Source organism: Bos indicus x Bos taurus, chromosome 19, assembly GCF_003369695.1.
Source record: "Bos indicus x Bos taurus breed Angus x Brahman F1 hybrid chromosome 19, Bos_hybrid_MaternalHap_v2.0, whole genome shotgun sequence".
NCBI lineage: Eukaryota > Metazoa > Chordata > Mammalia > Artiodactyla > Bovidae > Bos > Bos indicus x Bos taurus.
This window is the reverse complement of record NC_040094.1, coordinates 15,039,217-15,052,305: the sequence shown is the minus strand read 5'-3', so window position 1 is coordinate 15,052,305 and position 13,089 is coordinate 15,039,217. Positions and strand designations below refer to the sequence as shown.

The 13,089-nt window shown below is 47.8% G+C and overlaps 1 protein-coding gene across 4 annotated transcripts in view; it reads left to right on the top strand.

Annotated features, from left to right (window-relative positions):
- The window catches only part of HNF1B (HNF1 homeobox B), a 61,801-nt gene that overhangs the window by 38,216 nt on the left and 10,496 nt on the right, over positions 1 to 13,089 (top strand). For 2 of the 4 annotated variants that reach the window (XM_027517563.1, XM_027517560.1), the window contains exons 6-7: positions 5,381 to 5,513; positions 9,993 to 10,187. In XM_027517563.1, the coding sequence (XP_027373364.1) occupies positions 5,381 to 5,513; positions 9,993 to 10,187 (328 nt within the window). Of the gene's footprint in view, positions 1 to 5,377; positions 5,514 to 9,992; positions 10,188 to 13,089 lie in introns of all 4 variants that reach the window. The other 2 variants (XM_027517561.1, XM_027517559.1) reach the window with 1 other exon arrangement.

The window sequence follows — 13,089 nt, the reverse complement described above, 5'->3', positions numbered from 1 at the left end:
GCCAGATTTTTTAACCCAGGGAGCACCTCATTTTGAAACTCCCCTCCCCTTTCTCTTCAGCACTCCCCTGATGCTGCCTAGTAGGGTGAGGGAAGTCAGGATTGAGTGGGTGGCAGGAGGTGGTGAAGCTTCCGGCCCTGGGGTTTTGAAGGCCACTGGGCACCCGTGAGGATCATAGCACAGAACGGTGTGTGGGGTGGGGCTTATTGCGGAGGGTGGAGTCTGGGGGGGAAGTGGGGAACACCGACTTTGAAGTTTGCAATGACCGGGTTCCAATCCCAGCTCTGGCACTTAATTGCGGTGTAGCCTTGGCCAGGTTCTAAGCTCTTTCTTTCTCGTCTATAAAACGTGGGTAATAACACTAGGGTTGTTGGCGGAACAAATATGATAACACGAGAGGTACTCAGCACTGTGTTTGGGACGGTAAATATTCAGTGAATGACAGCATGGTGGTTCTTAGGTGAATATCAGTATTGTTTCCCCCTCAATGACGTTTTCTCTACCAGTAACCACAGCCTACCCTCTCAGATGTCAGCTGAGCACCCCGGTGAGGAATAGAGTAGTTGATGCTGAATTTTCAAGGTTCTAAGCTGCAAGCAACACCAGCACACCCTTGGGAGGGTGGCTTCCGAGACAACACGAGCGTGGCGACACTGGGAAGGGTAGGATGTGGAAAACTTGATTCTTCAGGTCATGCTCTGTGTTTCAGGGGAGGGAGGAGCTGCGGATTCCTGGCTTCCGAGCCGAGGTGGAGCCCTGCACCCTCAAGGCGTCTGACCCAGAGGCAGGTGGGGGGGCGGGGCAGGGAGCTGAGGCCATTTTAGACCTTGACGTGTGCGCTGTGTAGGCAACACAGGAATGGTGAGTCACAGGTGATTGAGTCCCCAGCTCCCTGGAGGAAAAACAAAGTGTAGTTTCCGAGGTGGATGCCAACTCTAGTCTGGGGACCTGAGCCGATGGCTTCCTGGTCATGGGCTCTGCAACAGGAGACAAAAGATGCTCCCGTGGGAGGCATTTTGCAGCCCCCTTGCCCATCCCTCATCCCTTAAGCTTCTTCTTTGGCTGCCTCGTGAGACCCAAGGATTGCCCAGACTTCCCCGGAGGAGGAGGGGAGCCTTGAGGAAGAGATCATGGCTCCCCCGTGGAGGACATATGGAGGGAGACCTCTCCTGTTGCTTGAAGGTCCTTGGTGTTTCCCTGTGAGCCCTTCTTGCCTTCCTCCTGAGAAGCAAACGGCCTCGCCCAGGCTGGGGCGCTCCACAGGCAGCCTCAGGGCACGCTCTTTTCTTCCTCTTCTGCTCGACAGCGCCCTAATGGGCAGTCTGTTATTGGATTGATGATTGACCAGGACAGCACACCTCAATGTTAGCAAACACCTGGAAGCTTGTTTGCAGCGACCAGCTTTTCACTAGTTTCCAACACCCGGGCTCGTATGTTATGTCACTATCACTGGGTGCCCAAATTCTGTTTTCGGTTAATAGGTAACGAGCCCATCGCAGATCTTGATCCACCAAAGACAGAAGTGGAGAGGATGGTTAAAAATAACACCGGCGAGGGAACCAGTGTGCCCACGTCTTGGGCTGTTGTTGTTTATCAGTGGAAGGATGGACATTGCCTAATTTCAGTTTCCTCATCTGGAAAATGGGGGATAACAATGCCTGCGTCACCGGGGTGGGGCGAGGATTGCCTGTAATTCTGCTGTTTTGGGGGTGAGCCCCAGCCAGGGAATGACAGTCTCTGTGTGCTGACTTCAAGTAGAATGTCCATTTGAAATCATCCCCCAGGGATCGGTTTTGGAAACGAGGGTAACGCATCTGAGCTTTCTTTTTGCACTCCAGGGACCCCATCCCATTCCCGAGTGGCACACGTCCACAAAGAGCTGGCCAGCTTTCAGGTTGCCGTCTGTGAGTGTTGAACCTTGTGTTTTAGAAAAGCACACGCCAGATACTCTCACGGCATCAAAGCAACAGACCCCCATGGTGAAAAGCTCAGCCCTAGAGGCAGATCGCCCGCCGTTCATGGCCACTGTACCACTTGCGCACATTTCTTAATTTCTTCAAACTTCCATTCCCTTGTCTGCAAAGGAGGGGTAACAGCATCACCCTCATAGGCAGTAGGCATGTGGAGCGCATAGCAAAGGCCTGCAGAAGGCAACGCTGATACCATCCAAACTCTCCAGATTACCCTGTGAGGATGGAGACTGATACTCTTGGCAGCTCCCTGTCTTCCATCAGTCCTGGAGGCAAAGGTGATGGTTGCGTTTTATTCATTTTTTTATGTCATTTTTTAAATGACATTCATTTTTTCTCTCTCTTTTTTTGATGTGGATCATTTTTAAAGTCTTTATTGAATTGGTTACCTTATCTTTTTTTTTTTTGGCATCGAGGCATCTGGGATCTTAGTCCCCTGACCAGGGATGGAACCTGCAACCCCTGCATTGGAAGGTGAAGTTTTAACCACTGGACCATCAAGGAAGTCCCAGTGGTTGCATTTTAGAGTAGGAAGGAACTTGACCAAGGTGACCCCCCAAATAGGAAGGAGATGGAATTTGGGGTGCAGCAAAACTGGGTTTGAATTCTGGCTTCCTTACTTACTAGTCAGGTGACACAGAGCTACTCTCTCGACTCTTCTGAGGCTCAGTTTACTTATTCTGTGGCAGTGGTTTAGTTACTCAGTTGTGTCCAACTCTTGCCACACCATGGACCGTAGCCTGCCAGGCACCTCTGTCCATGGGATTCTCCAGGCAAGAATACTGGAGTGGGTTGCTATTCCCTTCTCAGGGGATCTTCCCAACCCAGAGGCTGAACCCTGGTCTCCTGCATTGCAGGCAGATTCTTTACAGACTGAGCCACACGGGAAGCCCTTCTTAATCTATAAAACAGGGCAATCATCATAATGCCTTCCTACATGTGTCCTTATCTATTGAGGACAATCAGTGAAAGCACTTTAGAAACGTTAAAGCGGGGGGCGGGGCAGAGAGGCTCAAGGAGGAGGGGCTATATGAGCACTTACAGCTGAATCACACTGTTGAAATCACACTGTTGTTCAGAAAGCAACATGACATAGCAAAGCAAGTATCCTCCAATTGAAAAGAAAATTCTGCTTTACGTGAATGATTTAAAGAAAAGCAACACTAAAGCCATACACGTTTTGTTTTTATTATCGGCACCCACTTTTCTCTTTCACCATTGAAATCAAACATTGAAATGGTAGAGATTACTGTCACTCCATTGACTTTCTGCAAAGGACTGCATTACTCGAGAGAGTCTGAAGGCAGGTCACTGATTTTTTTCTTTTTTTAATGACTCTGACATTTTGAAAAACAAGTCTGGCAAACAAGCTGGTTCTCTCTTGTTTGATGTGGTCAGAATTCCTTCTTGGTCATGTGACCCCTAACTCACAACTGTGATGCTCATTTTTAAAACACAAACAAACCTGTTTGGGGTTTTTTTTTTTCTTTCTTTCTTTTTCAACTTCACTTTGGAAGCTATGGGATTGATCAGAAGGGCAAGCAGGAGATAGTGTCTTCCAGGGGTACTGGTCTGAGAGCTCTAATCTGAGGAGCTCTGGGTCACAAGGAAAAGGCAACTCAAACATCTGATGTATGTATCCCAACCCTAAGCCACCTGTGAGCATTCCTGGTGCCATGAAGAATGTCTGGGTTAGTTCAGAGTGAGAGGGGAACAGTCCTTTCTTAGTAATAATCTTTAAAATTATTTTAAAACCACAAAAAAGTAAGGTACTTAATCATGAATAAAGGTATGTTGTGTGTGTGTGTGTGTTGTGTGTATGTGTGTGTAAAACTGAAAGCTTATAATTCATGGGGAAATAGTGGAAGTGTTTCTGATAACATAGAATCAAATTAAGCATGTCTATTACATTGTTACTGGTATTACATCTGTGACTGGTTAATACTATTCAGAAAGTTCTAAGCCATGCAATATGACGCTAGCAAGGAGGAGAGACCTTTTTAGCATTATATGCTTGTAATGCCATTATATATACACTTGGGAAAATGACAGTCATTAAGGAAAAGACACTATTAGGAATAAATGAAAGGATTCAGTCCTTAATAAAAGGAATCAGAGTGGCCTTGGATAAAATACACAGAACTCAGTAGCTTTCTCTTACTAATCTGTCATTAAAATATAATGATGAAACAGAGTGGGGGTACCTGGGACCAAGCCTTATTTAGTAGCTTTGTCATTATGATAGTAGCTCCTTGAAAGAAAAAAAAGGGGGGGGGAGGGGTGTTTGTTTTTAATGTATAGTAGAGATTTGGGAAAAGCAGAGAAGCCCAATATTGGATAATGACTAATCTCCCCCAGACAGACCTTAGTAATAATTGCAGGGGAAGAGCCCTCTATAAAAAGTAAGAACTTGAATTTTAGAGTCAAACAGACCTAGGTTGGAATACCAGAGGTATCATTTATTCGGTTGTTGGTTGTTGGTTCTCAGGTATTATGCATGTCTACTCTGAGCCTGTTTTTTAGTTTGTGAAATGGGAATGGCAGAGGCATGTGCCTCATGGGTATAGTGAGGTTTGTGAGTTAATCCATGAGTAGTGTTTCCCAGATCCTGTACTCAGTGAAAGCTTCCTTGTACTCTGGGCTCTAGACCTGGGCCCTAATCTGCTACACTAGGGAATCCCAGGGCATTTCTCCAGTTATTATTTGTAGCAATCACATATTTTTAGCACCAATAATACAGATAGCATAGAGCAGAACAGAGGATACTTTCTTTCCTTTTTTAATTTTTTAAACTTTTTTCTTTTACACTGGAGTACAGCCAGTTAACAATGTTGTAACAGTTTCAGGGGGACAGCAAAGGGGCTCAGCCATACATATCCATGTATCCATTCTCCCCCAAACTCCGCCCCCACCCAGATTGACCTATAACATTGAGCAGAGATCCCTGTGCTATACAGTAGGACTTTGTTGGTTATCCATTTTAAATATAGCAGTGTGTACATGTCCACCCCCAACTCCGTAACTGTCCCTTCCCAGCCTCCTCCCCTCCTGACAACCATAAGCTCATTCTCTAAATCTGTGAGTCTGTTTCTAGAACCATTTCCAGCATGAACCAGGGACAATCATATCATACACGTGGGCTGAAGAATCTCTAAGACAGGCTAGTGATTCAAAGGAAGTCAACAAAAATGCACATGAGGGAAGGGATTATGGTCAATATTACTTACCTTTTTCTCCTCTGTATCTAGAACAGTGCCTGTCCCTCAGTTGGTGCTTAATACTTGTTACTGAATGAATGCATGAATGTATCAGTGATTTAGCTGTGCCGAGGAATTGCTAAGCGGTGTCATTTTGGACACTGCTCTTTCCTGGGTTCCACTCATGCCGCTCCTGTTTTTTCTCTCCAGCAGATCTCAGTCTCGGGAGGAGGTTTGCCCCCTGTCAGCACCCTGACGAATATCCACAGCCTGTCCCACCACAATCCCCAGCAATCTCAAAACCTCATCATGACCCCCCTCTCTGGAGTCATGGCCATTGCACAAAGTAAGCTCTGTCCTTGGTCAGAAAACTTGGGGGCAGGGAGGAGTGCTTTGGGAAATGAGTCAACCTGATTTAAAAAAAAAAAACAACAGTAAAGAAGATATTCTTCCAACTCATCCACCCCTTGTAGATTTGATTCAACTCATTTCGTTCCTTATCTCTCTCCTCATGATTTGGATTGTTCAGCCTAAACTTAGAAGAAATTAGGGAATGGAGTTGAATCTGGGTCATAGCTCACCAGCTGTGCATCTTGGGTCAAATTATTGCATCTTTATGAGGGTCAGTCTTCACATCTGTAAAATGGGTTGTTGGGGCAATCCAATGACTGGGTATTTAGACACGCTTGTACATTGATAAAGTATGAATATGTATAATACTATAGCTTCTATTTTTGTCCAGTGTTCATTCCTATCCCTGAGTGTGTGGTGGGTTTTCCAGGAGGTTGGGTTGTGTTGATGTTCCTTTGTGTTGTTTGAGGTGGAGTAAGACATGAGGGGTTCCCTTCTTTTTTAAAAAAATATAAGATTTATTAATTGATTGATCTTATTTTGGACATGCCCCCATGGCATGGCACGTGGGATCTTAGTTCCCCAACTAGGGATTGAGCCTGTACCCCCTGCAGTGGAAGTGCACAGTCTTAACTCCTGGACCACCTGGGAAGTCCATGGGCTTCCTTCTTAATGGGGAATTCTGTATGGTCAAATGAGACCTCTTTGGCAGGTGGTGAAACATACTGAGAAGGAACTCTGTGTGAAACTGTCATAGCATCTCTGAGCCTTGGCAGGTTTAAAGAGAAATAGATTGTTTATGCCCAGGCCTGAAGATGGAGCGAGGCGTCAGGTCCTTCTAGCCCTGGGGGCTCACCTTCCACAGCCAGTCTGTCCCCATCCATCACAGATGGGCCATTTCAGTGCAAGAAGGCTGCCATGGGTGTGCCTGTGGATGCTGCTCTCAGAGTAATGACATTGATGCGTATTCAGTGTATTTTCAGCCTTGTGTTGACAGCTCAGGCCAAGTCTTCCCTGTGATCCAGGGAGCACCCATGAGAGGTCTTGGGGATAGCTATGGGAGGTACATTTCCCGTCTTTCTTCTACCCTCGGGATCACCCGCTGTCTTTGTGGCCTCCCTGTGTCCAGTGCCCACATGAACCACTTTTTTATTTGTTCCTGCCTTTTTCGCTCCTCTGTCCATTCTTCCTAAACCTTATCTAGCCTCAGATCACTTCTGAAGGGATGGACTTTTGTGCTCCTTGAGGGCAAAACAGAGCCAAGCCCATAGGAGTCACCTGAGTTTATTGAATGAGTACATTTGGCCCCCTCTCTGTCCTCAGCTGCTGGGAAACTGACACCTTCCCCACTTAGTTTTATAAAAGGAACCTTTAGAAGACTCACAAAATTTAAAAAGGTATTTTAAATTTGCTGCCTTTTCATGGGGCCATTATGGCTGAAACCAGCTTGCTTGACTTCTAGGAGATTTGATTAAAAGGCCCATGGATAAGATACCTCATCTCTATTCCTACAACCAAAACTATACCAAACTGTCCCATTTACCTTCTTTCTTCACTCCAGCTTTGGCTGACACACACAGTTCTATATTTTCTTAGGCACTATCTGAATTAAAATTTTCCCTGGAGCTGTTACACAGTTTTTTTCATTTTGCTCCTAATTTTTCTCCCCTATAATTCTCTATCTTCTTATAATAATCTTATTCTCCAATTGCAGACAGCCAATATCAGAGTGCACTGACCTTAGATGGGTGTGTGCGTGTGTGTGTATGTGTGTACTTGTGGTGGGGAAAGCATGAAGTATGGTGAAGGTCACCAGCAAACATGGTTGAGACACAGCAGTCCTACCCCAGGGAGTGTCAGAATGAAGAATCGGTTATGGAGTCCAAGCTTGTTCTGTTCTCTGCACCACAGGCCAGTAAATCAAGAGACAAGTTGTTGGGCAATAAATAGCCAACTCCTGTCCTGTTGAATAGGGCTTCCCAGGTGGCGCTAGTGGTAAAGAGCCTGCCTGCCAATGCAAGAGACATGAGACAAGGGTTCGATCCCTGGGTTGGGAAGATCCCCTGGAGGAGGGCATGGCAACACACTCCAGTATTCTTGCCTGGAGAATCCCCTGGACAGAGGAGCCTGGTGGTGGGCTGCAGTCCATAGGGTTGCAAAGAATCAGACACAACTGAAGCGACTTAGCACGCACATCCTATTGAGTATGTGGGCCCTGCTTGGTGACTGCAGAGGCCCAAGGAGAATGTGATAACAGACCCCCCAGCAGTGCCAATTCATCATTCCCTACTCACCTATTGGACTGGATAACATGCTTCTTAAGCAGAAACCAGTGCCCAGAAAACAGATGGGAAAGCCAAGAGTCACACTCCGTGAGAGCTCAGATGACATCACTGGCTTTCCATCCTGAAACTGAGGCACATTAGGGGCACATCCTGTGTTGAAAATAAAATTCCTGGGCCTCACCTCCAAAGGGTCTGACTCATTATGTCTTGGGTGGGGCCGAGGAATGTGTATTTCTTAAAGGGCTCCTCAGGACGACTCGAAAACAATAGGCTGGTTGCAGAACCAGGTCCTCCAATGTCATCCACTCCAGACGGCATCATTTGCTTTTCTAGGCAGAGACTTCCTGAAAAGAGCAGTGGCGATGGGCTTGGGGAGAAGACAGCAAATCCATGGGGCTCCCTTGGAGTCTGAGACCTTATGGGAAAGTTAGGAAACAGATCAGGGTGTTAAGCGAGACAGAGCCTGGAGGAGAAGCCGAGCCCCTGGGGAGTTAGAGATAGTGCTGTTCTGAGTGATCAGAGGACCCCTCCTTCCCAGCCCCACCCAGGTGAGCCAGGAGGGGGCTTATTCCCGTTCCCTTCTCTGCTCACCTTTTAGGTTTCTGATAACGGTATCAGCTAAAGCTCTGAGTAGGCAATTGTTGAGGCCTCTGCGCTATCTCCATGGAGCACTTCCCCCTCCCGTGAACCTGCTTATGGAACCCTCTCCATCTCAGGAAAGGCTCTCCAGGTGTCTTTTCCCGTATCTGCCTAAAAAAGAGATCTTTTTTCTGAGCTTCCGTCTTCAGCTTGTTCTAGCCCTCCCCCCACCATTTCCCAGAAAAAAGTGAAAGAAAGTGGAGTCACTCAGTCGTGTCCGACTCTTTGTGACCCCAGGGACTGTAGCCTACCAGGCAAGATTCTCCAGGCAAGACTACTGGAGTGGGCTGCCATTTCCTTCTCCAGAGGATCTTCCCAACCCAGGGATCGAACCCAGGTCTCCCACATTGCAGACAGGCGCTTTACCATCGCAACCACCAGGGAAGCCCCCCCAAAAATGAGGTCAAATCAAAGGAACCTTGGCAACTCCAAGAAAGAAGTTGGGAGTATCTTTCCCCTCATCCTCCCATCCCCAGCCCTACCCTGCTTCAGCTACCTGCCCCAGAATCCCACCCAGGGAGCCAACGGAGGATGGGTACCAGGGACCTGATCTTGGCAGCACTGGCCCCAGTTCTAAAGAGACCTCAGGTTATAGACACAGTACAGAACCACGGAGGCCCCGTCCTCCAGAACAGAAAGATGGCAGCACCTACTCTAACCACCAGCCTTCAACTCATTACTTCCTCCTTCCAGTCCATGGTCCTTCCATTGCCACCAGCCCTGTGCTGCCAGATAAGACACACTCACTTCACAGACTGGCTGAGTTGCAGTATTTTATTGCCTCTCTGCTCTAGTTAAGAGAATGAGCATCTGACCTCTCTCAGATCATTGCACAGCGGGCCAAGGAGGGTCTTCAAGCTGCACACCTCTAGGACTGTGGAGGAGGTTTTGTTTTTTTATCAAAATGTGGGCCCCTGCACACTCCTGCCCCCTGCTGGACAGACATATCTGGGCAGTAATCTGTACCTTACTGAGCAAGCCTCCCTCCAGAGCCAGGCATGGGTGGAGTGGGCAGATATATTGTTGTTGTTCAATCGCTCAGTCGTGTCTGACTCTTTGCAACCCCATGGACTACAGCACGCCAGGCTTACCTGTCCTTCACCGTCTCCCAGAGTTTGCCCGAGTTCATGTCCATTGAGTCAGTGATGCCATCCAACCATCTCATCTTCTGTCATCCTCTTCTCCTACTTTCAATCTTTCGCATCATGAAGATCTTTTCCAATGAGTGGGCAGACATAGAGCGTTGCAACCCCAAGGGGGCTTTGGGAAACAGGACAATTTTGAGAAACCCTCAGACCTCAGTCAGACCTGTTGAAACCCCGTTTCCATCTACAGCTGTCTATGGAATGTGGGCGAGTCACCTTATCTCTCTAAGCCTCGATTTTTCAGTCTATAAAATGGGTCTATAAAATTGCTTCCTGGGCAACCTCTTATGTAACAGCCTCAACCCAGTGCTGGCAAACAGCAGGGGCTCTGTTGATGACCGTTAAAGTCTGTTTGCCTTTGCTCACCCCTGAAGCTGTCTCTGATCCTTCCTCTCATTCCCACAGGCCTCAACTCCTCCCAAGCTCAGAGCGTCCCCGTCATCAACAGCGTGGCTGGCAGCCTGGCAGCCCTGCAGCCCGTCCAGTTCTCCCAGCAGCTGCACAGCCCTCACCAGCAGCCCCTCATGCAGCAGAGCCCAGGCAGCCACATGGCCCAGCAGCCCTTCATGGCTGCAGTGACGCAGCTACAGAACTCACACAGTAAGGACCCGGGCATGTCGGGGAGGGAGCCCCAAGGGGCCTCAATGGCCAGTGTCTTCACTCTCTGGGTCGGAAGTTTCTTGGAAGCTTCCTGGTTTGGTCACTTTTCCCTACCTGTGATCAACCAAGACAATTTCTTTCTTTCATTTTTTAAAAAATGTGTTTGGCTGCACTGAGTCTTCGTTGAGGCACATGGGCCCTTCAATCTTCGTTACAGTATGTGGGATCCTTAGTTACAGCATATGGGATCTAGTTCCCGGCCCAGGGATTGAACCTGGGACCCCTGCATTGGGAGCACGGAGTCTTAGCCACTGGGTCACCTGGGAAGTCCCAAGACAATTTCTTAAGCACAACTCTTATGCGATGCTGTGCCTTTTCCAGTCCTCTTCTCTACCCCTGGAATTCCCAGGGGAGATTTTGCAGAGGCCAGTGAAGGCCAATACGGGAAGAGAAGCTAGAGATAGAGATCTGGGGAGGTAATATAAATGTGGGACGAACCCATGCCCCCTTTCCCGCCCTAGTTCCCATGGAAGAGATCCTCAGGCAGGCACACCCCTTTTCCCGACGAGCCTCAACTTAGCCTTTTCAGCCCAAAATTCCAGGCAGCTGTTATCAGATGATCAGACTTGGCATATAACTTGCCTCCTAAGTGTCTTCTCTGAATTTGAAAAATCTTCCGGAGTCCCCACACTCTCTGATTTCCACCCCCCAAACATCTCTAATCAAGAACCATCAACATGGGTGGAAAAAGCCACCTGCACACAGAACGTTAGTTTCTGCCCCATGCAGAGGCTGCTTCCCACCTCCGATGTTCTCACCTACCCTAGGACTACCTTTCAACCATTTAGCTTTGGGGGTGTTTTTTGGTTTTTTTTTGCCATGCTGAGCAGCCTGTGAGATCTTAGTTCCCCAACCAGGGATTGAACCTGTGCCCCCTACCTTGGAAACATAGGATCTTAACCACTGGACCCCCCGGGAAGTCCCCCTTTCAACCATTTACTTCCCACCCACCCCTAGCCCCCATTTCTCCCCCTCCTGAGCCCCAGAGCCCCAGCCCTCTGGCTATGTCAGGCGGCCCTTGCCTCCGAGTCTGGGGAGAAAAAATGGGAAGGATGGTTTTCTATCTTCCAGCACAACCCCATGCACACACCTGGGCTGCCTCTGGAATGGAGCAATAGTCTTGCATCAGACAGACCTAGATTTAATCCTGGCTCTGAGCCTTCGTAGCTATGTAGCCGGTGGTAATTTCCTCAGCTACTCTCAACTTCAGTTTTTTCATCTTAAAATGGAAATAGTGTGCATGTGGAGTCACTATGAAAGTGAAACAAAAGTAGGTATGAACTGTGTTTGGTAAGCATTAAGAGTTATTAAAATGCGGACTTCCCTGGTGGTCCAGTGGTTAAGACTTCATGCTTCCAGTGCAAGGGGTGTGGGTTTGACCCCTGGTTGGGGAACTAAGATACCACATGCCACTTGGCCAAAAAATTTGAAAAATAAATATTTAAAAAGAGTTATAAAAATGCAAATAATTATTTATTAAGGGTGTCTAATAGGAGGAGGCAGGGCTGGGAAACAGGATTTCAGTTGCTCTTCTGGCTGCGAGTCTGAGGGGCAATGGCTAAGTTCAGCCTCCTTCTACGCTCGGGGCTCCATCCCGCCCCAGGCCTGCAGAGCTGGTTCCTGCGTACCATCTCACATTCCAATCACATTTTCGTGGCTTTTAAAAAATCTGCTACAGCCTGCAGCAGAGCCTGGAACCACGTGTGTCACACTGTCCTTCCTCCCCGGCCCTGACAGTGCTCCCCCGCCTCACCTGGGCAGGATTCCTCAGTGGCGAGGCTTGGGTGGGACAGAGAGGGGTCACCAGCGACCTGTGCACTGCCGAGGCCCCGCTGCCCTGGCTGGCTCTGAAGAGAGAGCTCATGGGGCCCCAGACCAGGAAATAACCAGCCTCCCACCAAGGGAAGGACAGGCTGAGACAGCAGGCTGTGACCTTTACCCCCATTCCCTACTGGAGGACTCCTTGGTAGAACAAGCTGGTCCCTCCCTCAAGGCCAAACATCCACATGCTTTCTGGGTTGGTCATGTGACCTGGAATTTACATGAATCTTATGGATGAACTGGCATGAGTCAAAGTTTCCAGACTTCGTGCTCGCTTCGGTAGCACATATACTAAAAAGTTTCCAGACTTGGTGGACACATACTGGAAAAACAAAAAGCGAAAACCACATGCTTCTGGAGCTTTTATTGAAATCTAGGCTCAGGGAGCTTCCCTGGTGGCTCAGATGGTAAGGAATCTGCCTGCAATGTAGGAGATGTGTGTTCAATCCCTGGGTCAGGAAGATCCCCTGGAGAAGGGAATGGCAACCCACCCCAGTACGGAGAATCCAATGGACAGAGGAGCCTGGAGGGCTACAGTCTGTAGGGTCGTAAAGAGTCAGACACGACTGAGCGACTAACATGTTTGTCCATCATACTTCATTTGTGTGATGTCATAAGGCATTTTAGTGCAAACTGGGACAGCCCAAAATTATACAAGTAAGGACACCCATGTCTATTTAACAATTATTAATCAATCTACAATTGCTAGCATGAGACCTAGGACTTGAGTCACTACAGAAAAACTAAGCAAACAGGCCAGCTCCTTCATTTTGCCAGCTACTATGAACTTTTTTTTTTTTTTATCTTTTTTTATTTTTAAAATTAAAAAAATTTCAGGTATACACGTGCTCTATGAACTTTTTTTGGACTTAAATTCTCAGATGCACCACATATACCCCAGGATCAGTTGTGTTTGGGATGTTTGTTTGTTTGTCTTTGAATATTTCTTTATTTACTTAGCTGTGCCAATCTTAGTTGCAGCATGTGGGACCTAGTTCCCTGACCAGGGATCAAACCCCGG